The sequence below is a fragment of the Carcharodon carcharias genome, chromosome 24 (assembly GCF_017639515.1).
Source record: "Carcharodon carcharias isolate sCarCar2 chromosome 24, sCarCar2.pri, whole genome shotgun sequence".
Classification (NCBI taxonomy): domain Eukaryota; kingdom Metazoa; phylum Chordata; class Chondrichthyes; order Lamniformes; family Lamnidae; genus Carcharodon; species Carcharodon carcharias.
Genome location: NC_054490.1, coordinates 19,971,015 through 19,998,001, shown reverse-complemented (window position 1 = coordinate 19,998,001; position 26,987 = coordinate 19,971,015). Strand labels below are relative to the sequence as shown.

General features: G+C 55.7%; 1 protein-coding gene across 2 annotated transcripts in view; it reads left to right on the top strand.

The window, feature by feature from the left end:
- The first annotated feature begins 9,715 nt into the window (after window positions 1-9,715).
- LOC121269380 (oxysterol-binding protein 1-like) overlaps window positions 9,716-26,987 on the top strand; it is a 61,093-nt gene continuing 43,821 nt past the window's right edge. For both annotated transcript variants that reach the window (XM_041173970.1, XM_041173968.1), the window contains exon 1: window positions 9,716-10,082. In XM_041173970.1, coding sequence (XP_041029904.1) covers window positions 9,961-10,082 — 122 coding nt within the window. In that variant the 5' untranslated portion in view covers window positions 9,716-9,960. The remainder of the gene's footprint in view (window positions 10,083-26,987) is intronic.

Below are 26,987 nucleotides of genomic sequence, written 5' to 3'. Positions count from 1 at the left end.
AAATGCTGTGCTCTTTTGAGAGGTTAGTCAGGCTTTCGTCCGCTGAGGCCGTTGGGATGCACTTCTCTGGCCCGGCTGTGGCAGGTCGAGGCAAATATGGACGGACCGTTTCGGCCTGGGGGCTTGGGACCATCCCGAAACACCGTGCGATCCGGTTGTGTGACTGGGGAGGCGGCTCCCATGTTGTGTCATCTCGTCCAGCTGCCGCTGCGCTTGTCCCATGAGCAGGCGGGGAATCATTCGCGGTGTGAATCGGCACACGGGTTTAGCATCCTCCCTCGGTGTGGTCTCGCGTGCATTTTCCAGTTGCCCCAGTCCTGGACAGGGCATCGGGAGCTCACTTCTATACTTGGGGAGCCAGAAACCTCGTCGGCTGACCCCGTTGATTTTTTTTGTGGAAGGTTTAAGTTCAACACCGGCTTTGAGGCTTGGTAGTGCACCCCGAACGGGGGTCTCTCAGGTTCTTTTACCCTTGCACCTCAGTGTCGCCTGCAGGTTGCCTTTCACTGGGAGATTTATGCCTCCTGCTCCGTGTAGGAATGTCATGGGCGGCATCAGCCGTGGGGTCAGCAGCCAGGGTTCTCTGTCCGACAGGACCTTAAGACTGGCTCCCGCTTCCCGTTTTAAAGTTTGTGAGATGGATGCGAGCCAAAATGTCCTCATTCCAATCCGAAAATCCAGGATCTTTGACCTCGCCCAAGAGGCATGGCTGCGTGTCCTCTCGCTGTGCTGCCTCCACCTCATGAATCATCTTTGGGTCTGCGGTGCGCTCAGATCTTTTGGCCTCGCGCAGTCTGCCCAAGTGTCCAGTCCTGTCACGTTGAAAGCATTGGGCTGAAATTGCAGGACATTGATCTCGCCTGTGGGGGACGCTTTGCTCCACAGCGCTGGCACGGTCTCTCTGCTGGCCAGATAGGGTAACGCTTCCCTTGGCCTGGAGTGCCCCTGTTTCTGTGCTGTTTAACTAACTGGACTGTGGGGTTTCCTTTGTACCACGGTTTACTTTCTCCTCTTATAACGGGCCAGTGCTGCACATGGAGTTTAGACTGACTAACAATCTGGGTAGTTTTCTCGATGGTTGGATCTTCCTTCACTTGCAGAATGCCTGAGAGTGTGTCGCCTGCCAATCCTACAACTGTTCTATCCCTGATACTTTAAGATTTTAGGTCTCCGTGTTCGCAGCCTTCAGCCATCCTGTACAGATCGTTAATGAACAAGTCAACAGCTTTCCTGGCTGCCGGACATGCTTATTAAAATTAACCCTTTCAAGAGTTTTGTTACTCCTAAGGCTAAAATAAGCATTGAATGATTTTAGTACTTATTCTAATTTAGCAGGTGATTCGTTGATTCCTTGTCTGGCAATAATGTCATCTGCTATTGGGCCTACCGAATAAAGCAGCGTGTGGGCTTCTTTAGCTTCTGTCCTTTCTGTCCAGACCTCAGGTCATCATGGATCTCAGGGGTCTCTTTCTTCAAAGTCACCATTTATATAATTGATCTGGATGTGGGATGAGTCCAAATTGATTTGGAAGAGTGGGATTTCTGACCCATGGTTAAAAAATGTAAGAAGTTGCTGAAATTCAAGATGGCGTTACCATTCGTTTGAAGACAAAGGGTTTATCTGCGCTTGCCGGTTTTGGTGGGTTCCCCACAGCAATGGTGCTCGCGTTCAGCCTTGAAAAGATTTTAAACAATGGCTGCTTGCATCGATTGGCTGCAGACTTCTCTGTTCCAGTTTTATGTTTTAGGATCGCAAAAAAACCTCATATCGTGGCCTTTTCTTGCCTTTAAATCCGATTTTTGAGTTGCGATTCTTCCGAGTCAGTGATTATTTTTTTCTTCTCGGATTGAGCTCAGACTTCAAGCGCCGACTCGGGAATCGGGTTCTCCAACGGAGGTTTGAAATGGCAATTTCTGACCGTTGAGCTATTTAAAAGTTTCTTAGGCCTTGCTTACTTATGCTCGATCTGCTGACTTTGCACTCTGGGAATTGAAGCTGGACTATGGAGTCTTCTGCTGCAGTGAGGAATTTTAAGTCTCTGGATTCAGCTTCCAAGCCTTTCTGTAGAGCCTTTCCTTCGTGATTTTCTTCAACGTGTCTTTTCTTCAGGCCAGAATGCATCTTTGAATTTTTCTTCAGTCTTGCAGAATTTTACTTTCCCTCTGCATTTTTTTGCAAGATTCTGGGTTTTTTCGTCCACTGCCACCATGTTGTAGGGTGTTGGGATACCATTCGTGAGGTCTTACTGAAGCCTTTGCAGTCTTATGCAGGTTAACTGTATGTATTTATTAACTACAAGAACTATGTACTTATATACAGTAAAGGGGTCAAACTAGGAGCTGCCTCCATGCTTGCTTGAACACACAGCTCAGTCCAACACTAGACTGAACCCTAGGTGTGGGCCATGTGTTCTCTTACATCACTGTGTGGGCGGTACTGTTCTCAGTCCCAAGTTAACTCTATATGTGCCAGAACCTTACACTGCAATGGACTATCTATTTACATATTTAACATTAACCCTTTATACTCCATCTTCGCTCTCCCTCCCCCACACGCCCAAGTCTCTTACATTACCCTACAAGACCCCACTGAAGCCTCAGCCTTTATCCCTGGTTCAGAGAGATAAGCATTTCATCAAGTTCCCTGACTTTGAACTCAGCTTTCTCGAAGGATGCATAGGATTCAATTTCTCCATGTTCCGTCTCAAACTCGGTAGATCAGAGACTACCAGCTCTCTGTTCAGGTTGTCTTCTTGATTGTTTGGGTAGTTGGTCTGTTCCGTTGATGTTCTTCTCGTAGATACAAGTGCTCTCCTGTTTTTTCTCACTATCCCATTTTCATCCTCCACAAGGTATGCAGGTACAGCAAGTAATTTGGAAAGCTAACAGAATGTCATTGTTTATTGCGAGGGGAATTGAATAAAAAAGTAAGGCAGTTATGCTCCAGTTGAGGAGGAGACAGAACACAGGACACAGGACCAGGGGAGGCAGAGTGTTGCTGCACTAGTAATCCAGAGACCCAGGGTAATACTCTGGGACCTCCGTGGCAGATGGTGGAATTTGAATTCTATAAAAATCTGGAATTAAAAGTCCATTGTCGATTGTAAAAACCCATCTGGTTCACTGAAGTCCTTTAGGCAAGGAAATCTGGTCTACAATGTGGTTGACTCTTAACTGCCCTCTGAATAAGGGGAATTAGGGTTGGGCAATAAATGCTGACCTAGCCAGTGACGCCCACATCTAATGAATGAGTGAGACCACATAGGACCAGAGAAAAGTTACAGCACCGAAGGAGGCCATTTGACCCATCTTCTCAATGCCAGCCCAAGGACACCCAGGTGCCCTTTCTAGTTCCACCTTCCTGCACCCGGCCCATAGCCCTGCAGCTTATAGCACTTAAGGTGCAGATCCAGGTACTTTTTAAAAGAGTTTAGAGTTTCTGCCTCTACCACCAACTTGGGCAGCGAATTCCAGACACCCACTACCCTCTGCATAAAAAAGTTCTTCCTCATGTCCCCCCTACACCTTCTGCCACTTATCTTGAATCTATGTCCCCTGGTTCTAGAATTCTCCACCAAGGGAAACAATTTTATCCTGTCCACTCTATCTATTCCCTTCATAATTTTGTACACCTCAATCAAGTCACCTCTCAGCCTTCTTTGTTCTAAGGAAAATAACCCCAACCTATCCAATCTCTCCTTGTAGCTACACTTTTCTAACCTTGGCAACATTCTTGTAAACCTCTTCTGCACTCTCTCCAGAGCTATCACATCCTTCCTGTAATGTGGTGACCAGAACTGCACACAATACTCCAGTTGTGGCCTCATCAGTGTTTTATACAATTCCAACATTATATCCTTACTTTTATATTCTATACCTCTGCCAAAGAAGGAGAGCATTCCATATGCCTTCTTTACAACCTTGTCGACTTGCACTGCTGCCTTCAGGGACCTGTGTACTTGTACGCCAAGATCTCTCACTTCATCTACCCCTCTTAGTATATTCCCATTTATTGTGTAATCCCTGTAACTGTTTGACCTCCCTAAATGTATGACCTCACACTTCTCTATGTTAAAATCCATCTGCCACTTTACCGCCCACTCCACCAACCCATCTATATGGTTTTGGAGATTATGGCTATCGCGTACACTATCCACTACCCGGCCAATCTTTGTGTCATCTGCAAATTTCCCAAACGTGCCCCCCACATTTACGTCCAAATTGTTAATATATAACACAAACAGCAAGGGTCCCAACACCAAGCCCTGCGGAACACCACTTGAGACAACTTTCCATTCGCAAAGGCATCCATCAACCATTACCCTTTGTTCCCTGTTACAAAGACAACCTTTTATTCAGTTTGCCACATTACCCTGAATCCCATGGGCTTTTACTTTCCTAACCAATCTGCCACGTGGGACCTTGTCAAATGCCTTGCTAAGATCCATGTACACAACATCCACTGCACTACCTTCATCAACCCTTCTTGTCACTTGCTCAAAGAATTCAATCAAATTTGTGAGGCAAGACTTTCCTTCAACAAATCCATGCTGACCATCCCTGACTAGTCCATGCCTTTCCACATGACAATTAATCCCATCTCTTAGGATTAATTCTACTAATTTGCTCTTTAACTTAATCTTTAACTTATTATCTTTTATGGGTTATCTTTAAATTTACTTGCTAATCTTTTCTCATGCCTTCCATTTGATTTCCTTACTTCCTTTTTTACTTCGTCCCTGAACTTCCTATACTCATCTAGGCTATCTGCAGTGCTTAGTTCTTTGTGCCTATCATATGCTTTCTTTTTCTGATTGATCTTCTATTCTTCTAGACAACCAGGGGGTCTGGATTTGGCAGTACCACTCTTATTTTTGTAGGGGACATGTCTTTTATGTACAATCTGGAATACTGTGTACAGTACAAAAACAAAAATACCTGGAAAAACTCAACAGGTCTGACAGCATCTGCGAAGAGGGATACAGTTGACGTTTCGAGTCCGTATGACCTTTCATCAGAACTAAGATATATAGAAATGAGATTAAATATAAGCTGGTAGAAGGGGGTGGGACAGGAGAGCTCGAAAGGGGGCCAGTGATAGGTGAAGGCCAAGAAGAGACTGCCAAAGATGACACATAAAAGGATGGTGACGGTGGTGATATTATCTAAAGGATGTGCCAATGGGGTCATTAAGGGAAGCAAGCTAGTGGCAGATGGCCCTAGTGTGGGTGGGGTGGGGGGGAGGGATCGAAATGGGCTAAAAGGTGGAGATGAAACAATAGATTGAAATAAATTTAAAAATAGGAATGAAAAGAAAAAAATATATTTGTAAGAAAGTTATAAATTATTGGAAAAAGGGGGATCGGAAAGGGGGTGGGGATGGAGGAGAGAGTTCATGATCTGAAATTGTTGAACTCAATATTAAGTCCGGAAGACTGTAAAGTGCCTAGTCAGAAGATGAGTTGCTGTTCCTCCAGTTTGCGTTGAGCTTCACTGGAACATTGTAGCAGGCCAAGGACGGACATGTGGGCATGAGAGCAGAGTGGTGTGTTGAAATGGCAAGCGACAGGGAGGTCTGGGTCATGCTTGCGGACAGACAAAAGGTGTTCCACAAAGCAGTCACCCAGTCTGGATTTGGTCTCTCCAACGTAGAGGAGACCGCATTGGGAGCAGTGAATGTAGTAGACTAAATTGAAGGAAGTGCAAGTGAAGTGCTGCTTCGCTTGAAAGGAATGTTTGGGCCCTTGGACGATGAGGAGGACGTAAGTAAAGGGGCAGGTGTTGCACCTTCTGCGGTTGCATGGGAAGGTGCTGTGGGAGGGGGTTTAGCTGTAGGGGGAGTGGACCAGGGTGTCCGGAGGGAACCAACCCTGTGGAAAGCCGTCAGGGAGTGTGAATGGAAGATGTGTTTGGTAATGGCTTCATGCTGGAGTTGGTGGAAATGGCGTAGGATGATCCTTTGAATGCGGAGGCTGATGGGGTGATAAGTGAGGACAAGGCGGACCCTATCATGATTCTGGGAGTGAGAGGAAGGTGTGAGGGCGGATGCGCGGGAGATGGGCCATACACGGTTGAAGGCCCTGTCAATCACTGTGGGTGGAAAACCTTGGTTAAGGAAGAAGGAAGACATGTCAGAGGAACTGTTTTGGAAAGTAGCATCATCAGAACAGATACGGTAGAGGCGAAGGAACTGAGAGAATGGCATGGAGTCCTTACAGGAAGCGGGGTGTGTGGAGCTGTAATCAAGGTAGCTGTGGGAGGCAGTAAGCTTGTAATGAATATTGATGGACAGTCTATCACCAGAAATTGAAACTGAGAGGTTGAGGAAGGGAAGGGAATTGTCAGTGATGAACCACGTGGAAATGATGGAGGGGTGGAAACTGGAAGCAAAATTAATAAATTTTTCCAGATCCAGACAAGAGCATGAAGCAGCACCGAAGTAATCATTGATGTATCGGAGAAAGAGTTGTGGGAGGAGGCCTGAGTAGGACTGGAACAAAGAATGTTCAACATACCCCATAAAGAGACAGGCATAACTGGGGCTCTTGCGGGTACCCATAGCCAGACCTTTTATTTGGAGGAAGTGAGAGGAGTTGAAGGAGAAATTGTTCAGTGTGAGAACAAGTTCAGCCAGACGGAGGAGAGTGGTGGTGGATGGGGATTGTTCGGGCCTCTGTTCAAGGAAGAAGCGGAGGCCCCACCGCCCATCCCGGTGGGGTTGGAGGTGTAGAGGGATTGGACGTCCATGGTGAAGAGGAGGCGGTTGGGGCCAGGGAACTTGAAATTGTTGATATGATGTAGGGAGTGAGAGGAATCGCGGATGTAGGTGGGAAGAGACTGGACCGGTCTCATCTCCACCTTTTAGCCCATTTTGATCCCTTCCCCCCACCCCACCCGCACTAGGACCATCTGCCAATAGCTTGCTTCCCTTAATGTCCCCATTAGCACATCCTTTAGATAATATCACCACCGTCATCACCCTTTTGTCCTTTTGCCTATGACATCTTTGGCAGTCTCTTCTTGGCCTCCACCTATCACTGGCCCCCTATCGAGCTCTCCTGTCCCACCCCCTTCTACCAGCTTGTATTTCATCTCATTTCTATATGTCTTAGTTCTGATGAGGATTCGAAACGTCAACTGTATCCCTCACTGCAGATGCTGTCAGACCTGCTGAGTTTTTCCAGGTATTTTTGTTTTTGTTCTAGATTTCCAGCATCCGCAGTATTTTGCTTTTATCGTACCATGTACATTACTGGTCTTCTTATTTAAAGAAAGATGTAAATGTGTTAGAAGCAGTTCAGAGAAGGCTTACTAGACTAATACCAGGAATGGGCAGGTTTTCTTCTGAGGAAAGGTTGGATAGGCTAGGTTTAAACTGTTGGATTATAGAAGAGTAAGAGGTAACTTGATTGAAATATGTAAGATCCTGAGGAGTCTTGTCAGGGTGAATGTGGAGAGGATGTTTCCTCTTGTGGGGAGAATCTAGAATGAGGGGGCACTGTTTAAAAATAAGGGGTTGCTCACTTAAAACAAAGATGAGGAATTTTTTTTCACTCAGAGGATTGTGAATCTTTGGAATTCTCTTCCTCAAAAGGTGGTGGAATATTTTTAAGTCTTTGAATATTTTTATGGCAGAGGTGTGGGGCTGAGATTATAATCAAGTCAGCCTTGACCTTATTGAATGGCGGAGCAGACTCGAGGGGCCAAATGGCTCCTCCTGCTCCTAATTTGTTTGTTCGCATGTATGTTCATATTCCAAAACCTGGTCTTTGTGATTTTCATCATGAATCCATAGTGACTCCCCAGCTGGCATTCTGCTAAGATGTGAACTCTTGTGGTGTTGATTATAGTTTCTGGATTGGTTTGTGTGGTTCTCATCCTCCTTCTCCCATACTCTCTCAGTATATGCTGCCTTGAGGCATGGCATAGGCGTGTGTGGAAGAAGGGGAAGTTGAATCCATAGTTGTCTTCCCATCAGAGATTCGGACGGAGCCAAACCATTCTGGAATGGTGTGGAATGGTAACTCAACAGTGCCAAGTCGATATCATCATTTTTCTTCAACAAAACCTTTAACACCCTTGCTCCTCTGTCAGACTCTCCATCAACTCATGGGTATCTGGGTGAGCTAGTCCTGTGGACAAATCTGTAGGCTTCTGTGAACTGCTTAAAACAATTAAACTCCATTTGCCAGATCTTTGCCCACTCACTTAATCTATCTTTATCCCTTTGTAGCCTCATGTCCTCTTCACAACTTGGCATTTACATAAATTGTAAAAGGTTGAGGCCCCAGCACTGATCCCTGGCAACCAGAAAAAGACCCATTTATGCCAACTCTTTGCTTCCTGTTAGCCAGCCAATCTTCTATCCATGCCAATGTTACCTCCTATACCATGAGCTTTTATTTTCTGCAATAACCTTTGATGTGGCACCATATCAAATGCCTTCTGGAAATCTAAGGACAGTACATTCACCAGTTTCCCTTTATCCAGATCACACATGATGCCTTTAAAGAACTCCTATACATTTATTGAAGGTGATTTCCCTTTCACAAAACCAAGATGACTCTGCCTGATTGCCTTGACTTTTTCAAAGTGTCCTGATGTAACATTTTTCATAATAGCTGCTAACATTTTCCCTGTGATAGATGTTAGGCTAACTGGTGCTTTTCCAGTTGTCCTTTCCGCTGTCATTCACCATCTGTTATCAACATTGTGGGTTCCGGATGAGGATCATTAAAGGTTGAAAGAGACTGCTGGAGGCAAGGCTGTTGGTAAACTCTACCTTATATTGAACATAAAATTAACTCTGTACAATATTAAGGCTTAGCACCAGACTTCAGATAGAACTAGGGCTCAGCATGTCCTGTTGTTACATTATCTTAAATCACTGATGATGTAGACTGTCTGTCTATCTATAGATTTGACATTCATCCTATGCACTACAGTGCCCTGTGTCAATATCCCGCAACCAACATCACAAAGCACATTATCTGGGATCTTGCTGTGCACAACTTCCCCACAGCCTTTCCAATATTACAACTACGTCTTCACTTCAGAAAGTACTTCATTAGCTATGAAACGCTTTAGTGCATCATGACGAGATAAAAAGCCGTTAAATAAATACAAGCATATTTTACCTTTATATTTTGAAATCTCTCCATTTACCTCAGGTTCAGCAGCAGCTGCGGCATTTTAGCTTTTGTCCCCACATTAGCCCCGCCCCTTGTTTTCCTGATGATTGACAACCACCGTCATCCACTGAGGCGGGATGGCCAATCAGCTGACGGCATCCTGTTGGGGTAGTGGGCGGGCCTGGAAATGCCACGTCAAAGACGCAACCGTCGGTCAAAGTCTTTCAACCGACCAATGGGGCTTGGAGAGGCGCGCGCCGGCGACGCAAGGCAGACGACGTAAACATCCGACGATGACTGACAGCGCGGCCGCTCCAATGGACAGCGGGATCCGTGCCGGCGGGTAGGCCAATGGGAGGCGGTGACGTCCGGGGCGGGGATTCCAGCTCCTGTTCGGTCACCCGGTCAGCTGGAACGTTTGCGGAAAGACGTCAACTCTCCCCACCCCTTGCCGAGTGATGGCCAATGGGGGATAAAGGGCGGGCGGTGCCTGGTGAGGGACGGCCGTGTCGTCCAATGGGCGGGTGGACACGACAGCCAGGGGGGGGGGTGGGTTAGGGGCCAGCCCATCGACCAATGGCTGAGCGGGGCGGGGATTGCGCTCGCTCGGTCGGCGGCGGCGGTAGAGACGGTGGCGAAGGGAGGCCGCAGGCGGCGGCGGCAGCAGCAACAACAACAACAACAACAACAACAACAACAGCAGCAGCAGCGGAAACCGCGGCAGCAAGGGCCCGCAGTAGCCAGTCAGGGCCCTCGGGGTGACGCCCCGCAGCTCCAGCAGGCCCAGGCCTCGGGCCGCTCCCTCCTGGCTCCCGGCCCCGGAGCCGCCATGTCGGAGCTCAAGTCGGCGTCGGACACCTACAAGGGCTGGCTCTTCAAATGGACCAACTACATCAAGGGATACCAGCGGCGCTGGTTCGTCCTGAGCAACGGACTGCTCAGTTACTACAGGTAGGAGGTGAAGGGGAGGGAGGGAGAGAGTGTGGGGAAGGGGAGGGAGAGAGAGAGTGTGGGGAAGGGGAGGGAGGGAGAGAGAGTGTGGAGAAGGGGAGGGAGAGAGAGAGTGTGGGGAAGGGGAGGGAGGGAGAGAGTGTGGGGAAGGGGAGGGAGAGAGAGAGTGTGGGGAAGGGGAGGGAGGGAGAGAGTGTGGGGAAGGGGAGGGAGAGAGAGAGTGTGGGGAAGGGGAGGGAGGGAGAGAGTGTGGGGAAGGGGAGGGAGGGAGAGAGAGTGTGGGGAAGGGGAGGGAGAGAGAGAGTGTGGGGAAGGGGAGGGAGGGAGAGAGTGTGGGGAAGGGGAGGGAGAGAGAGAGCGTGGGGAAGGGGAGGGAGAGAGAGAGTGTGGGGAAGGGGAGGGAGAGAGAGAGTGTGGGGAAGGGGAGGGAGAGAGAGAGTGTGGGGAAGGGGAGGGAGGGAGAGAGTGTGGGGAAGGGGAGGGAGGGAGAGAGAGTGTGGAGAAGGGGAGGGAGGGAGAGAGTGTGGGGAAGGGGAGGGAGGGAGAGAGAGTGTGGGGAAGGGGAGGGAGAGAGAGAGTGTGGGGAAGGGGAGGGAGAGAGAGAGTGTGGGGAAGGGGAGGGAGGGAGAGAGTGTGGGGAAGGGGAGGGAGAGAGAGAGTGTGGGGAAGGGGAGGGAGGGAGAGAGTGTGGGGAAGGGGAGGGAGAGAGAGAGTGTGGGGAAGGGGAGGGAGGGAGAGAGTGTGGGGAAGGGGAGGGAGGGAGAGAGTGTGGGGAAGGGGAGGGAGGGAGAGAGTGTGGGGAAGGGGAGGGAGGGAGAGAGTGTGGGGAAGGGGAGGGAGGGAGAGAGTGTGGGGAAGGGGAGGGAGGGAGAGAGTGTGGGGAAGGGGAGGGAGGGAGAGAGTGTGGGGAAGGGGAGGGAGGGAGAGAGTGTGGGGAAGGGGAGGGAGAGAGAGAGTGTGGGGAAGGGGAGGGAGGGAGAGAGTGTGGGGAAGGGGAGGGAGGGAGAGAGTGTGGGGAAGGGGAGGGAGGGAGAGAGTGTGGGGAAGGGGAGGGAGAGAGAGAGTGTGGGGAGGGGGAGGGAGTGAGAGAGTGTGCGGAGGGGGAGGGAGCGAGAGAGTGTGCGGAGGGGGGAGGGAGCGAGAGAGTGTGCGGAGGGGGGAGGGAGTGAGAGAGTGTGCGGAGGGGGGAGGGAGCGAGAGAGTGTGCGGAGGGGGAGGGAGGGAGAGAGTGTGCGGAGGGGGGAAGGAGTGAGAGAGTGTGCGGAGGGGGGAGGGAGTGAGAGAGTGTGCGGAGGGGGAGGGAGCGAGAGAGTGTGGGGAAGGGGAGGGAGAGAGAGAGTGTGGGAAGGGGAGGGAGGGAGAGAGTGTGGGGAAGGGGAGGGAGGGAGAGAGTATGGAGAAGGGGAGGGAGGGAGAGAGTGTGGAGAAGGGGAGGGAGGGAGAGAGTGTGGAGAAGGGGAGGGAGGGAGAGAGTGTGGGGAAGGGAGGGAGGGAGAGTGGGGAAGGGGAGGGAGGGAGAGAGTGTTGGGAAGGGGAGGGAGGGAGAGAGTGTGGGGAAGGGGAGGGAGGGAGAGAGTGTGGGGAAGGGGAGGGAGGGAGAGAGTGTGGGGAAGGGGAGGGAGGGAGAGAGTGTGGGGAAGGGGAGGGAGGGAGAGAGTGTGGGGAAGGGGAGGGAGGGAAAGAGTGTGGGGAAAGGGAGGGAGAGAGTGTGGGGAAAGGGAGGGAGAGAGTGTGGGGAAGGGGAGGGAGGGAGAGAGTGTGGGGAAGGGGAGGGAGGGAGAGAGTGTGGGGAAAGGGAGGGAGGGAGAGAGTGTGGGGAAGGGGAGGGAGGGAGAGAGTGTGGAGAAGGGGAGGGAGGGAGAGAGTGTGGGGAAGGGGAGGGAGGGAGAGTGGGGAAGGGGAGGGAGGGAGAGTGGGGAAGGGGAGGGAGGGAGAGTGGGAAGGGGAGGGAGGGAGAGAGTGTGGGGAAGGGGAGGGAGGGAGAGAGTGTGGGGAAGGGGAGGGAGGGAGAGAGTGTGGGGAAGGGGAGGGAGGGAGAGAGCGTGGGGAAGGGGAGGGAGGGAGAGAGCGTGGGGAAGGGGAGGGAGGGAAGAGAGCGTGGGGAAGGGGAGGGAGGGAGAGAGCGTGGGGAAGGGGAGGGAGGGAGAGAGCGTGGGGAAGGGGAGGGAGGGAGAGAGCGTGGGGAAGGGGAGGGAGGGAGAGAGCGTGGGGAAGGGGAGGGAGGGAGAGAGCGTGGGGAAGGGGAGGGAGGGAGAGAGCGTGGGGAAGGGGAGGGAGGGAGGGAGCGTGGGGAAGGGGAAGGAGGGAGGGAGGGAGCGTGGGGAAGGGGAAGGAGGGAGGGAGCGTGGGGAAGGGGAAGGAGGGAGGGAGGGAGCGTGGGAAGGGGAAGGAGGGAGGGAGGGAGCGTGGGGAAGGGGAAGGAGGGAGGGAGGGAGCGTGGGAAGGGGAAGGAGGGAGGGAGGGAGCGTGGGGAAGGGGAAGGAGGGAGGGAGGGAGCGTGGGGAAGGGGAAGGAGGGAGGGAGGGAGCGTGGGGAAGGGGAAGGAGGGAGGGAGGGAGCGTGGGGAAGGGGAAGGAGGGAGGGAGGGAGCGTGGGAAGGGGAAGGAGGGAGGGAGGGAGCGTGGGGAAGGGGAAGGAGGGAGGGAGGGAGCGAGGGGAGGGGAGGGAGCGAGGGGAGGGGAGGGAGCGAGGGGAGGGGAGGGAGCGAGGGGAGGGGAGGGAGCGAGTGCGGGGGAGGGGAGGGAGCGTGGGGGAGGGGGGGAGGGGAGGGAGCGTGGGGGAGGGGAGGGAGAGCGGGAGCGAGTGCGGGGGAGGGGAGGGAGAGCGGGAGCGAGTGCGGGGGAGGGGAGGGAGAGCGGGAGCGAGTGCGGGGGAGGGAGAGCGGGAGCGAGTGCGGGGGAGGGAGAGGGGAGCGACGTGCGGGGGAGGGAGAGCGGGAGGGAGTGCGGGGGAGGGAGAGCGGGAGGGAGAGTGTGGGGAGGGAGAGCGGGAGGGGAGTGCGGGGGGAGGGAGAGCGGGAGGGAGTGCGGGGGAGGGAGAGCGGGAGGGAGTGCGGGGGAGGGAGAGCGGGAGCGAGTGCGGGGGAGGGAGAGCGGGAGGGAGTGCGGGGGAGGGAGAGTGGGAGGGAGTGCGGGGGAGGGAGAGCAGGAGGGAGTGCGGGGGAGGGAGAGCGGGAGCGAGTGCGGGGGAGGGAGAGCGGGAGCGAGTGCGGGGGAGGGAGAGCGGGAGCGAGTGCGGGGGAGGGAGAGCGGGAGCGAGTGCGGGGGAGGGGAGGGAGAGCGAGTGCGGGGGAGGGGAGGGAGAGCGGGAGCGAGTGCGGGGAGAGGGGAGGGAGAGCGGGAGCGATGTGCGGGAGAGGGGAGGGAGAGCGGGAGCGAGTGCGGGGGAGGGAGGGGAGGGGGAGCGGTGAGCGAGTGCGGGGGAGGGGAGGGGAGCGGGAGCGAGTGCGGGGGAGGGGGAGCGGGAGCGAGTGCGGGGGAGGGGAGGGGGAGCGGGAGCGAGTGCGGGGGAGGGGAGGGGAGCGGGAGAGCGAGTGCGGGGGAGGGGAGGGGGAGCGGGGAGCGAGTGCGGGGGAGGGGAGGGGGAGCGGGAGCGAGTGCGGGGGAGGGGAGGGGGAGCGGGAGCGAGTGCGGGGGAGGGGAGGGGGAGCGGGAGCGAGTGCGGGGGAGGGGAGGGGAGCGGGAGCGAGTGCGGGGGAGGGGAGGGGGAGCGGGAGCGAGTGCGGGGGAGGGGAGCGGGAGCGAGTGCGGGGGAGGGGAGGGGAGCGGGAGCGAGAGTGCGGGGGAGGGGAGGGGGAGCGGGAGCGAGTGCGGGGGAGGGGAGGGGGAGCGGGAGCGAGTGCGGGGGAGGGGAGCGGGAGCGAGTGCGGGGGAGGGTAGGGGGAGCGGGAGCGAGTGCGGGGGAGGGGAGGGGGAGCGGGGAGCGAGTGCGGGGGAGGGGAGGGGTGAGCGGGAGCGAGTGCGGGGGAGGGGAGGGGGAGCGGGAGCGAGAGCGAGTGCGGGGGAGGGAGGGGGGAGCGAGTGTGGGGGAGGGGATGGGGGAGCGAGTGCGGGGGGAGGGGAGGGGGAGCGAGTGCGGGGGAGGGGAGGGGGAGCGGGAGCGAGAGCGAGTGCGGGGGAGGGGAGGGGGAGCGAGTGCGGGGGAGGGGAGGGAGAGCGGGGGCAAGTGCGGGGAGGGGAGGAGAGCGGGGGCAAGTGCGGGGAGGGTTAGGGAGAGCGGTTGCGAGTGCGGGGGAGGGGAGGGAGAGCGGGGGCGAGTGCGGGGGAGGGGAGGGAGAGCGGGGGCGAGTGCGGGGGAGGGGAGGGAGAGCGGGGGCGAGTGCGGGGGAGGGGAGGGAGAGCGGGGGCGAGTGCGGGGGAGGGGAGGGAGAGCGGGGGCGAGTGCGGGGGAGGGGAGGGAGAGCGGGGGCGAGTGCGGGGGAGGGGAGGGAGAGCGGGGGCGAGTGCGGGGGAGGGGAGGGAGAGCGGGGGCGAGTGCGGGGGAGGGGAGGGAGAGCGGGGGCGAGTGCGGGGGAGGGGAGGGAGAGCGGGGGCGAGTGCGGGGGAGGGGAGGGAGAGCGGGGGCGAGTGCGGGGGAGGGGAGGGAGAGCGGGGGCGAGTGCGGGGGAGGGGAGGGAGAGCGGGGGCGAGTGCGGGGGAGGGGAGGGAGAGCGGGGCGAGTGCGGGGGAGGGGAGGGAGAGCGGGGAGGGGAGGGAGAGCGGGAGCGGGGGAGGGAGAGCGGGAGCGGGGAGGGGAGGGGGAGCGGGAGCGGGGGAGGGGAGGGGGAGCGGGGGAGGGGAGGGGGGAGCGGGAGCGGCGGAGGGGAGGGAGGGAGGGGGAGGGAGAGCGGGAGCGGGGGAGGGAGAGCGGGAGCGGGGGAGGGAGAGCGGGGGAGGGGAGGGAGAGCGGGAGCGGGGGAGGGGATGGAGAGCGGGGGGGGAGGGAGAGCGGGAGCGGGGGGGGGGGGGGGAGCGAGGGGGGGGGGGGGGGGAGCAGGAGGGGAGGGAGAGCGGGAGCGAGTGCGGGGAGGGGAGGGAGAGCGTGCGGGGGAGGGGAGGGAGAGCGTGCGGGGGAGGGGAGGGAGAGCGTGCGGGGGAGGGGAGGGAGAGCGTGCGGGGGAGGGGAGGGAGAGCGTGCGGGGGAGGGGAGGGAGAGCGTGCGGGGGAGGGGAGGGAGAGCGTGCGGGGAGGGGAGGGAGAGCGTGCGGGGGAGGGGAGGGAGAGCGTGCGGGGGAGGGGAGGGAGAGCGTGCGGGGGAGGGGAGGGAGAGCGTGCGGGGGAGGGGAGGGAGAGCGTGCGGGGGAGGGGAGGGAGAGCGTGCGGGCGGGTGGGGCGGGGGGAGGGGAGTGGCGATGCGGGGGGAGGGGTGAAGGGCGAGGGGAAGGGGGAGGGGCGAAGCAAGGGGAGGGGAAGTGGGAGGGGCGAAGCAAGGGGAGGGGAAGTGGGAGGGGTGAAGCAAGGGGAGGGGAAGGGGGAGGGGGGAGGGGCGAAGCGAGGGGAAGGGGGAGGGGTGAGGGGAAGGGGGAGGGGCGAAGCAAGGGGAGGGAGGGTGGTCGAAGGAAGGGGGCGAAAGAAGGGGAGGAAGGGGGCCGGATGGAGGGGAGGAAGGGGGCGGGAGGGTGGTGGCGAAGGAAGGGGAGGGAGGGGTTGATGTAAGGAGAAGGAGGGGAGGGAGACGGCGAAGGAAGGGGAGGGAGTGAGCAGAAGGGAGGGGGGCAAATGAAGGGGAGGGAGGGGGCGAAGCAAAGGGGAGGGAGGGTGGCAAGGGGAGGGGGGTGGCGAAGCGAGGGGAGGGGGGGCGGCGAGGGGAGGTGGGGGGCGAAGCAAGGGGAGGGGGGGCGGGGTGTGAAGTGAGGGGAGGTGGGGGCGAAGGGAGGGAGGGGGTGGGGTGTGAAGCATGTGGAGGCGGGGCGAAGCGAGGGGAGGGGGAGGTGGGGGGCGAGGGGAGGGGGAGGTGGGGGGGCGCGGGGAGGGGGAGGTGGGGGGGTGCGGGGAGGGGAGGGGGAGGTGGGAGCCGAAGGGAGTTGGGAGGGAAGTGAGGGGAGGTGGGGTGAAGCGAGGGGAGGGGGAGGGGAGTGGGGGGGGAAGCGAGGGGAGTGGGTGGGCGGGGAGGGGGGCGGCGAGGGGAGGGGGAGGTGGGGGGGGCGAAGCGAGGGGAGGGGGGGCGGGGTGTGAAACGAGGGGGTGGCGAAGCGAGGGGAGGTGGGGGGCGAAGTGAGGGGAGGGAGGGGGTGGGGTGTGAAGTGGGGGGGCGCGAAGCGTGGGACGGGGGAGGTGGGGGGGGCGAGGGGAGGGGGGGGTGGGGGGGGGCGAGGGGAGGGGGAGGTGGGGGGGGGCGAGGGGAGGGGGAGGTGGGGAGGGGAGGGGAGTGGTGGGGGAAGCGAGGGAGGGAGGGGTGGGGTGTGAAGCGAGGGGAGGGGAGGTGGGGGGAGCGAGGGGAGGGTGAGGTGGGGTGGGTGAGGGGAAGGGGGAGGGGGAGGTGGGGTGGGGGAGGGGAGGGGTGTGGGGGGGGGAAGCGAGGGGAGGGGGAGGGGGGCACGAAGCGAGGGGAGGGGGAGGGGGCGGTGAAGCGAGGGAAGGGGGCGTAGGAATGGGAGGGAGGGGGCAAAGCAAGGGGAGGGAGGGGGTGAAGGAAGGAGTGGGAGAGGGCGGGGGTGTGGGGAGAGAGGGGTAGGGAGGGAGCGCGGGGAAGGGGAGGGAGGGTGCGCGGGCAAGGGTCGGGAGAGATACTGGGAGCTTGGGGAAGGTGTGAAGGGCGTGTGAGGGTGCAGGTGTAAGGACTAGAAGGGGAGGGAGTAAGTGTTGGGAGGGAGGGGAGCGGCAGCAGGTGCAGAGTAGGGGAGGAGTGTAGAGTGCGCGGTGGAGGGTAGCAGGGCAAGAGAGAATGCGAGCTTGGGTCAGGGTTGATGGGCAAGAGAGAATGCGAGCTTGGGTCAAGGGTGATGGGCAAGAGAGGGTGAAGGGTGAGCGTGGGGGGGGGTGAGGGGTGAGTGCAGGGGATGTGAGGGGTGAGTGTGGGGGAGGGGAGGGGGTGAGGGGCAAGCGGTGAGCGCGGGGGAGGGATGAGGGGCGAGCGCTGGGGAGGGGGTTGGGAGAGGGGAGGAGGAGAGAGGGTGCATTAGTGATGGGGAGGAGTGAGGTTGGAGGAGCGTGGGGAGGAGGGATTGTGGGGAAGGAAGAGGGAGAGAGAGTGCCTTATTTGCTCCCAGTTGGAAGAGAGGTCAGGGGGTTGTTGGGCGGAGTAGGAATGGCTATAAAGCAGGGTGAACGCGAGAAATTGGAGCTGGGGGGGTGGTGGTAAAGATACAGAGGTATTCTGTAAAGAAGGGGAGAGATTGGGGAAGATGGGCAGCGAGTGTGGAAGGGGAAGGAGGGAGTGTGTGGACCAAGGGTACAGCTGGCCTGGAAAGGAGGGAGAATGGGCGATGGGAGTGAATGCAGCCTATCAAGAGGGAGAAAGCTGTGTTACTCCATGTCAGCTGAGTTGCTCCATGCAGGCAGAGTGGTGGTGGTCAGGCAGGGGGAGGACATGGAGACCAAGTGAGGGAAAGTTTGTGGGGAGAGACCATGGGGGAATCTAGGGAGTGTAAGGAGTCGGAAGGGTTCTAGGGTGGAGGAAAGAACGAGTGAGAGTCTGGTCAGAGGAGAACGGAGGCAGATAATGGGACTCGGGAGAAGGGTTCGTGGGAGAGAGAGTTGTGTCTGGGTGCAGGGAAAGATACTCAGGAGGAAGATAGAGGCGCCGGGGTGGTGGAATGAGGGATGGAGGGAGAATGAGTGATAGGTGCCTTGGAAGGGGCGGAGGTTTAGACTGTGTCCAGGTGAGATTGAGATGGGGTGTGGGAGGATGAGAGAGTTCGGGAAGTAGAGACCAAGTGAGCCAAGGTTGGAGCCAGAAAGAGAGACTTGTGTTATTATAGCACCTTTCGCAACCTCGGGGTGTCCCAAAGCATTCAACTCTATGAAACGTAGTAAGGTGTTGTGCTGTAGGAAACGCAGCAGCCAATTTGTGCACAGCAAGAGCCCAGCAGCAGCAGCGACGCGATAAATGAGCAGGCAGTCTTTATGTTGTGTGCTCGGCTGAGGGAGAAACGTTGGCCGCAGGGCACTCGGGAGTAAATGTTTGCTCTCATTTGAGATGGTGACCATCTTTGACGTCTGCCTGACCGAGCAGAGCTGTCCGCTTCGGGCAAAAGACAGCACCTCCGACAGCTCATTGTTTCCTCGGTGGTGCACTGGGAGTGTCGTCTCCGCAGCACACTGGGAGTCACTGTGCACGGTTCCGGTCTCCGTATCACACTGGGAGTCACTGTGCACAGTTCCAGTCTCCATATCACACTGGGAGTGCCTGTGCACAGTTCCGGTCTCCGTATCACACTGGGAGTGACTGTGCACAGTTCCGGTCTCCGTATCATGCTGGGAGTGACTGTGCAGAGTTCTGGTCTGCATATCATACTGGGAGTCACTGTCCACAGTCCTGGTTTCCATATTGTGAAAAAAGGAAGCACTGGAGAGGTGCAGAAATGATTCATAAGGATGATAGAGCTGAGAGGTTACAGCTATCAGAAGAGGGTGGACAGGCTGGGGCTCTTGTTGAAAGGAGAAGGCTGAGGAGTGACATGAATGATGCCTTTCTGAATATGCATAGGGTGGATGTAGGGAAGCTGTTCCCAATTGCAGACGAGACCAGGAATAGGGCGTCGCTAATAAATGCAGTCGGGATTTCAGGAGAAATTGTCTTCACTCGGAGAGCGATGATGAGATAGAGCTCGTTACTGCAGGGAATGATTATGGGGAACAGCATAGATGCATTTCAGGGGAGGCTAGATAAACACACGAGAGACAGAGGAATTGAGCGGTATGCTGATAGGCCAAGATGCAGAGGGGTGGGAAGAGGTTCATGTGGAGTATAAACACCGGCATGGCCCCGTTTGACCGACCGGCCTGATTTGTGCTGCGACTACTTGGCAATACTTTGTTCCGGGTAACTGGGCTGGTTCGATAATGGAGGGCGAGCAATGTTGAGAGGCCCGGTGCAGAGTTAAAAGATGCTGCTCTCAATTCAATGCCCAGGACCCGAGTTTTGTCCTGCGAAGCTTCTCTATCTGATCCAGGGGTCCCCTGGAGAACGCACATCATGCTGCTGCCAGATGACACACTCTAAAAAGAGCACCTACAGTTGCTCCAGTGGGTTTCAGTGAAGTGTCACAGTATCTGCGTGAAATCTGAATGCCTGCAGTGGCACGTAGCCAGCAGCTCACACATGAGTATAGCCAAGGGCGTATCGAAAAGAAAGATATGTGCCTTTCATGACCTCTGGTCACTGTCGGAATGTGGGACACGGGGCAGCCCATTTGCGCACAGCAAGCTCCCACAGACAGCTGTGCGTTAACAGCTAGCTAATTTGTTATAGTCTTGTTGGCTGGAGGATAAGCATTAACCACAGCGCACCAGGGAGAACTCCTGTGCTGCTCTTCGAAATATGGCCACGAGATCTTCCGCGTCCAACCGAGAGGGTAGACAGGACCTCAGTTTAGCCTTTCGCCTGAGAGACTGGCCCTCCCATAGTGAGGAAGTGAAATCGAGAAGCACTGCACATCATAAGAGTAGGCCTGCCCCTAAGATTCAGCCCTGCCCCTCTGGTGGTGTATGACTGTCCCTTTTCCTCCTGGGCAGTCGCGTGCGTTGTTAACCCTTGAAGTCGCAATTGCCGGACACATGACCGTCCCTTCAATAATCCCCGACAGCATGGGTATGAATTCTCGGACCGTTATGCCTTTAACACTTAGGGGGCCTTCCAGTGACTTGTTTTTGCTCTGTTTTAAAATATTGAGCCTTCCCTATGTTGTGAAGCCTATTGTTTGGCTGTCACTGGGCCGATAGTGAAACCCTCCCTTTAGCCGTGCGAGTGGAGGGGCTAGCAGTTGCTCTCAAAAACTGGCCGGTGTCTGTTTCACAGATCAAGTTCCACATTCCTGCATAATTTACATTCTAGCCCTTCAGTCCAGAGCTCCTCTGGAGCTGGGAGAGAAAGGGAAAGTGCTGTGAATGGGGTGGGCAAGCGCGATTAAATATTGTCTGTAAGCCTGAATTATTCCGAGCTTTGACTGATTGCCAGTGGAAATAGACCTTCCTGAATTGGAAGCAGAGTAACAGGCTGTCCATCCTTTGTTCTCTGACTCTTAGTGTTTATCTCTTGCCTTCCCCCTTGTGTGTTACCTAGGCTCCCCTTAAATGCCCCTAGGCTATTCCCCTCACCCACTCCCTGTGCTAGTGAGCTTCATGTCTCCTCCACTCTCTGGGTGAAGAGATTCCTCCTGTATTTCCTATTGGACCTGTTAGTGGCTATCTTATATTGATAGCCTCAAACTCTCTCCGCAAGGGGATACGCATCCTGTGCCTGCTCTCCTGAGCCGTTCACTTGGGGAAAGACCTTTCTTTGGTCGTTCCCTTGGGCTTGGCTCTTCTCAAAGAGACCTGGCATGTCCCTTCTATCCTGAGGTGTCTAACTGCATAGTTCTGACCATTTGACCAGCATGTGCTGCAAGCTTTGTTTACTGTCTTCCATCCTCCTCACCACTCCCACCGCCCAGACTCCTTGACATTTGCACATTTCCTTGGGGGGAGTGGTGGAGAAAGGCGTGGATGGCTCTCAACAGCAGGCACCCTGGCCGGCATTGCCTTCCAAGAGACCAGCTATGAAAGGAAGGGCTTTGACTTCCCTCTCATCCTTTTTGTCCTCGGGGTACCCCAATGCGCTTTCACTGCCGCGGAAGTGGTTTGTGGAGACGGGCTGCTGTCATCACGTGGGGAAACGCTCACAAGTCTACCCAGAACAGCTCATTCTGCACGCACCTGGACTGCTGGAGGTGGTGAGGCATTGCGCGCACATCACTGCCCCCCCTCCACAACTTGGACATCTGCACCCCCACTACTGCCGTCTCAAATTTGAGTTAATGCAAACCTCTGCTGCCATACCCCAACTCACTTCATGTCCTGTTTAGCCATCAGCAACCCCCCCTCCCCTCAACACCGTGCACACTGACCTATATTGGCTCCCAGACCAGCAATTTCTCATAAAATTTTCCATCTTTACTTTCAGATCCCCCCGATGCCTCTCCCAGCTCCCGCTCACCTCCGTAATCGATGATCCTCCTTGTTCTCTTTCCCTCCAATTCTGGCCTCCTGCAAACCCTCAACTTTTCATCACTTCAGCCTTGGGAGCTGTGCCTTCAGCTGCCTGTGCCCTGAAATCCCTCCCTAAACCTCTGTGCCTGTTGGGGAGACAATACTGGTTAAACCCTGCCTCTTTGACCAAGCTTTTGGCCACCTGTCTTAATGCCTCCTTATGCGGGCCCATGTTGGAGCTTGTTTCTGTTGCGCAAGCAGAGTCGTATAGATGTCGGACATTCAGTCCTTGCCTCGCTCTGGGTAGTGCTGTACGCCCTGCCAGTGTTTGAAGTGAAGGTGGAGCGCAGTCAGATTCCTTAAGGGAACACGCCTTTTCAGTGAACTGAGTCACTGCCCTGTCCTCCTCCTCTGTATGGAATCCCTGACGCTCTAATGTCCTTCAGGGCTGGAAATTTGCCATCTCCACCCCTTCTGGCTGACACGTGACTCCTAACTGCCCTCTGAAACTGCCAAGTAGGCCATTCAGTTCAATGGGAATTATGGATGGGCAGCAAAATGCTGGCCTTGCCAGCGACACCCACATCCCACGAAAGAGGGGGAAAAAAGTCTTGTTGCTGTGCTGAAATCCATCCCCTCCTACTCGACACAGCCAGTCTTGGGCAAACGGCTATTTCCCAGTCCCAAGTTGCTTTTGGACCCATCTTCTCCCACCCCCCGCCCCCAGCTGAAGGAAACCTGCTTGATTCCCCATTTCCCCCCCACCCCCCCCACTAAAAAGTGGCCATTTCCCTGAAGGAGAGGAAATGGTGTGATGCTGGTGAGGTGCAACACTCCCCCAGCTGGACCTTGTCTCAGCAGTGCCCGGATTGAAACTCCACACCTTACACTCGCCCCCCAGTTGACAGCCTGGCAAACAAGCCCATGCAGGAGGAGGCCATTCAGGCCCCCTCGTCTGTTCTTACAGTTTGGATAGATTGTAGCTGATCTGTGGTTTAACCCCATCTGCCCATCTTGGCTCTGTAACCCTAACAGAAGCCTCCAGAAATTTTCAATTGGCTTCCAGATTTCCACTACCCTTTGTGTGAAGAAGTGCTTCCTGAAATCACGCCTTAAAGGTCTGTCTCTAAGGTTCTGGCTCCTTGCTCTAAACGACTTTATACACCCCACCCTCTCCAACTAGAGGAAATAGTTTTTCTCTCTAATGATCTTATCAACGCCTTTAATCATCTGAACTATCTCAGTTAGACAGGTCACTGGTGAGACCACATCTGGAGCACTGTGTACAGTACTGTTCATCTGTCTTGAAGAAAGATGTTAATGTGTTAGAACCAGTTCAGAGAAGGTTCACTAGACTAATACCAGAAATGGGCGGGTTATTTTGAGAAAAGGCTGGACAGGTTAAGCTTGTATCCACTGAGGTTTAGAAGAGTGAGAGGCGACTTGATTGAAACCTTAAGACCCCGAGGGGTCTTGCCAGGGTGGATGTGGAGAGGGTGTTTCATCTTGTTGGAGAATCTAGAACTAAGGGTCACTGTTTAAGAATAAGCGGTCACTCATTTAGGACAGAGATGCGAAGTGTTTTCTCAGAGTTGAGTCTTTGGAACTCTCTTCCTCAAAAGGCAATGGAAGCATAGTCTTTGAATATTTTTAAGGCAGAGCTGGATAGATTCTTGATTAACAAGAGGGTGAAAGATTATCGGGGTTAGGTGGGAACGTGGGGTTGAGGTCACTATCAGATGAGCCACGACCTTATTGAATGGCAGAGCAGGCTCGAGGGGCTGAGTGGCCTACTCCTGTCTTAATTCGTATGTTTTAAAAAAAAAGACTGTCCTCATCATTTAACCCTTTTAGCCCCTGTAACTGTTTCAACTTTGGCGCAGCCAATAAATATTTTTTGCCGCAGTGCCCAGAACTGAACGCAGTGACTCTAGCTGTTGCCCAGGCAGTGCTGTGCTGCTTAGCCACACTAATGTATCCGTGTTTGTGTCTGCAGCAGCAAAATGTCTCAAGGCGCATAAAGAAATAAAAGACCTTGGTCAAAGAGGGGGGACATCTGAGGGGAGAGATGCCAAGAAGCAAAGAGACTTAGGGAGGGAATTCCAGAGCTCAGGGCCTTGGCAGCTGAAGGCACGGCCGCCAATGGCGGAGCCCAGAATTGGAGGAGTGTCAAGACCTCCGAAGTGGTTACGTGAGGATTCCAGGCCTCGGAGGGGGTGCAGCTCCAACTTCCCTGGATGAGTGCAGCTCCAACAATAGTCAAGAAGCTCGACGCCACCATCCAGGGCAAAGCAGCCCGCTTGATTGGCGCTCCCTCCGCCACTGTCACGCAGTGGCAGCAGTGTGTACCATCTCCAAGATGCACTGCAGCAACTCATCAAGGCTCCTTAGCACGTTCCAAACCCATGACTGCTACCACCTAGAAGGACAAGGTCAGCAGACACATGGGATCACCGCCACCTGGAAGTTCCCCCTCCAAACCACTCACCGCTCCTGACTTGAAACTATATTGCCGCTCCTTCACTGCGCACGGACTGCAACGGTTCAAGAAGGTGGCACCTTCTCGAGTGCACTTCGGGAGAGGCAATAAATGCTGGCCAAGCCAGTGGCACCAACCTCCCATGAACGAGCAATAGCAAAAATTTCAAATTGCGGCATTGCTAGATTTGTACACCAGCAAGCGTGGCGGGTGAACAAGTCAGGATGTGGGCTGCAGAGTTTTGATGGCCAGGACTGTTGGAATAGCTGAACCTCAACGTGACAGGTTTGGATGAGGGTTCCAGCAACAGATGAGTTGTGGCAGTGGGCAGTTAGGCAATGTAATGGCAGTGGGTGGGTGCGGCCTTGGTGATGGTGTGGAGATGTGGTCTAACAGTTTTCTCAGCACTGCATTGCAGTGATTTTATTAACTGGCTCGACTTATTTTGGAGGGAAGCTTGTCAGGAATTGGACTCACCGTGTGACACGTAACCCAACGGATCACTGTCCCCTCAGGTTTATAACGGAGACTTCCAGAGCTGGGTCTTCTGGAACGGAGGGTGCCTGTGAAAGAGAAATGGGCGTGGTGGTGGTGAACTGGGTGTCAGCTGCTCCTGCCCGACTGAGTACACGTGAGAGGGCAGGATCGGCTTCAGACGGGATAACCTCACCTGGTCGAATCGTGGTTGGGAGGAGCAGGGGTGGCGACGTGGAATGTAATATTGGATGACATTAAACTTGGCCTACAGCACAGAAACAGGCCATGTGGCTCACCGGGGTCTACACCTGTGTTCACGACCCTCCCACCGACCTCCCTGTCTAACCCATAAGCCTAACCTTCTACTCCCAGCTATGTGTGCTTGCCTAGCTCCCACTGAAGTGCACCTGTTTTGCTCGCCTCCCCATGGTAGCGAGTTCCACGTTTTCACTGCCCCCCTCCGAGGAAAAGAGTTTTCTCCTGAATTCTTGGTTGGATTTATAAGTGACCACCTCATACTTATGCCTGCCAATACCCCACCTCTCCAAAGTTTGGGTCTGCTGTGCAAGGGGAAATGTGTTCTTTGCCTCGACTGTATCAAACCCTGCCATAACTGTTGATAGCGCCTCTCGGGCCTGCCTCTTCTCTTTCCTGGAGACGAGATACCCAGCTTGTCAAGTCTTTTTGGGGCCTCTTGTGTACTTACAACTATAATTGCTCCACCATTGGCGGCCATGCCTTGCATGGCCTAGGCCCCCAGACTCTGGAAATCCCTCCGGGCACCCCTCGCCCCTCTCCCCCCCACCCCCGCTTTCCTCCTGGAAGCGACTTCTCAAGATGCAGCTGTGCGACCGAGCTTTTGGTCAGCTGACCCCATATTTCCCGAAAGTAGATGGTGGAGATCTGAAATAAAACCAGGAGGCAGTGGGAAAAGCTCAGCAGGTCTGACAGCATCTGCTGAGAGAAAAGACAGTTAACGTTTTGAGTCCAATGTGACTCCTCTTCAGAACTATATTCATAACTAATATTTCCTTATGTGTCTCTGTATCACGCGTGGTTCTATAAAACGAACACAGGAGCAAGGAGCAGGCTATTCGCAACCCCCCCCCGCCCCGAATCTGCTCCGCCATTCAATAAGGTCGTGGCTGATCTGAGAGTGACCTCAAATCTGCGTCCCACCTACCCCCCGATAACCTATCACCCCACCCCCACCGCACCCTTGTTTACCAAGAATCTATCATCCACCTCTGCCTTAAAAATATTCAAAGACTCTGCTTCCACCATCTTTGCGGCAAGAGAATTCCAAAGACTCACCACCCTCGGAGAAAAAAATTTGCCTCATCTCGGTTTTAAATGGGTGACTCCTGATTTTTTAAATAGCGACCCCTCCCTGGTTCTAGATTCTCCCACAAGATGAGATGTCCTCTCCACGTCCACCCTGTCAAGACCCCTCTCGGGGCCTTATGTTTTCAATTAAGTCGCCTTTTATTCTTTTAAACTCCAGCGGATACGAGCCTAACCTGCCCAACTTTTCCTCATAAGACAACCCGCCCATTCCTGGTATTAGTCTGGTAAACCTTCTCTGAACTGCTTCCAATGCATTTGCATCCTCCTTCAAAAAAAGGAGACAAAATACGGTACACTACTCTGGATGTGGTTTCGCTGGTGCTCTGTGTAACTAATGCATAACCTCCCGACTTTAGTGTTCAATTCCCCTTGCATTCGTATAATGCTCCTGTTAAAGCACATTGGGCCGTGGTAGTGCACTAAGGACATTATGAATGGAAGCTGTTTTTTTCAGATAGGTAGAACCGTTTCAATTCCATATATCTTGGTGAGTCAGCTTTGCATCTCCCATGGGGCCTTGATTTCCTTTCTAACATTGAGAGCAGACTGTAAGAAACAGCCAGTGTAATGTAAGTAAAGTAGCATGGCATTTCTATGGCCTTCCTCCTCCTCAGCCCGCCTCCCACTCCAGCTGTGTGATGTTGGTCAGGCGTAGCCCCTCTGACCGGGCCGGTGTTCGCTCGTAGCTGTCCCTGCTGTAGGGTGGGACTCGTTCGGGGTGGGGTGCAGTTGGAGCAACACCCATCCCCCTCCCCCCAACAGGTGGTACGCTCGGGAACACCCCCTCTCTGGCGGGTGGCACATGCTTGGGGCACCCTCTGGGGCAATGTGTGCTTTGGAGAGGTGCCCCCATCCCTGCTCTGACAGGGAGGCGTGTGCTCTCACAACCACATCTCCCCCCCCCCCCCCCCCCCCCCCCCAAAGAAAAACCCTCCCAACGGTGGAGCATGCCCCCACCCCCAAAGCTCTGATCGGGTGGCACATGCTTGGCACCCTTCCCCTCTACCCCCTCTCTCCTGACGGGCGGCATATACCCCCCCCCAACCGCTCCTCTGACAGGGTGACACATGCTTGGGCACCCCACCCGTCCCCCATTCTTGGCGGGGCAGTGCATGTTCGGCCCTTACCCCACTCCCCAACAAGGCGCCGCCTGCTCTTCTGATCTGCCCCCCTGATGGGGTGGCATGCCCGGAGACAAACCCCCCCCTCCCTTCCAGCGAGGCAGCACTCGCTCAGAAACACCCTCTCTGATAGCGTGACGCTCGCTCAGATCTGCCCCTCTGGCGCTGGGCAGTACCGGGGAAGCGCCGCACCGTCGGAGGGGGGCAGTGCTGAAGGAACATTGAGGCCAATGTCTGTCACCTCAGGTGAACATGAAAGATCCTGCACCTGCTCTCTCATTGCGGAGCAGAGAGAAGATGTTGGTGCTGGGTGAGGGAGAGCGGGACATTCTCTTTAGTTCCCTGGCTACTCTGCATTTTCCATCATGAGAGACCT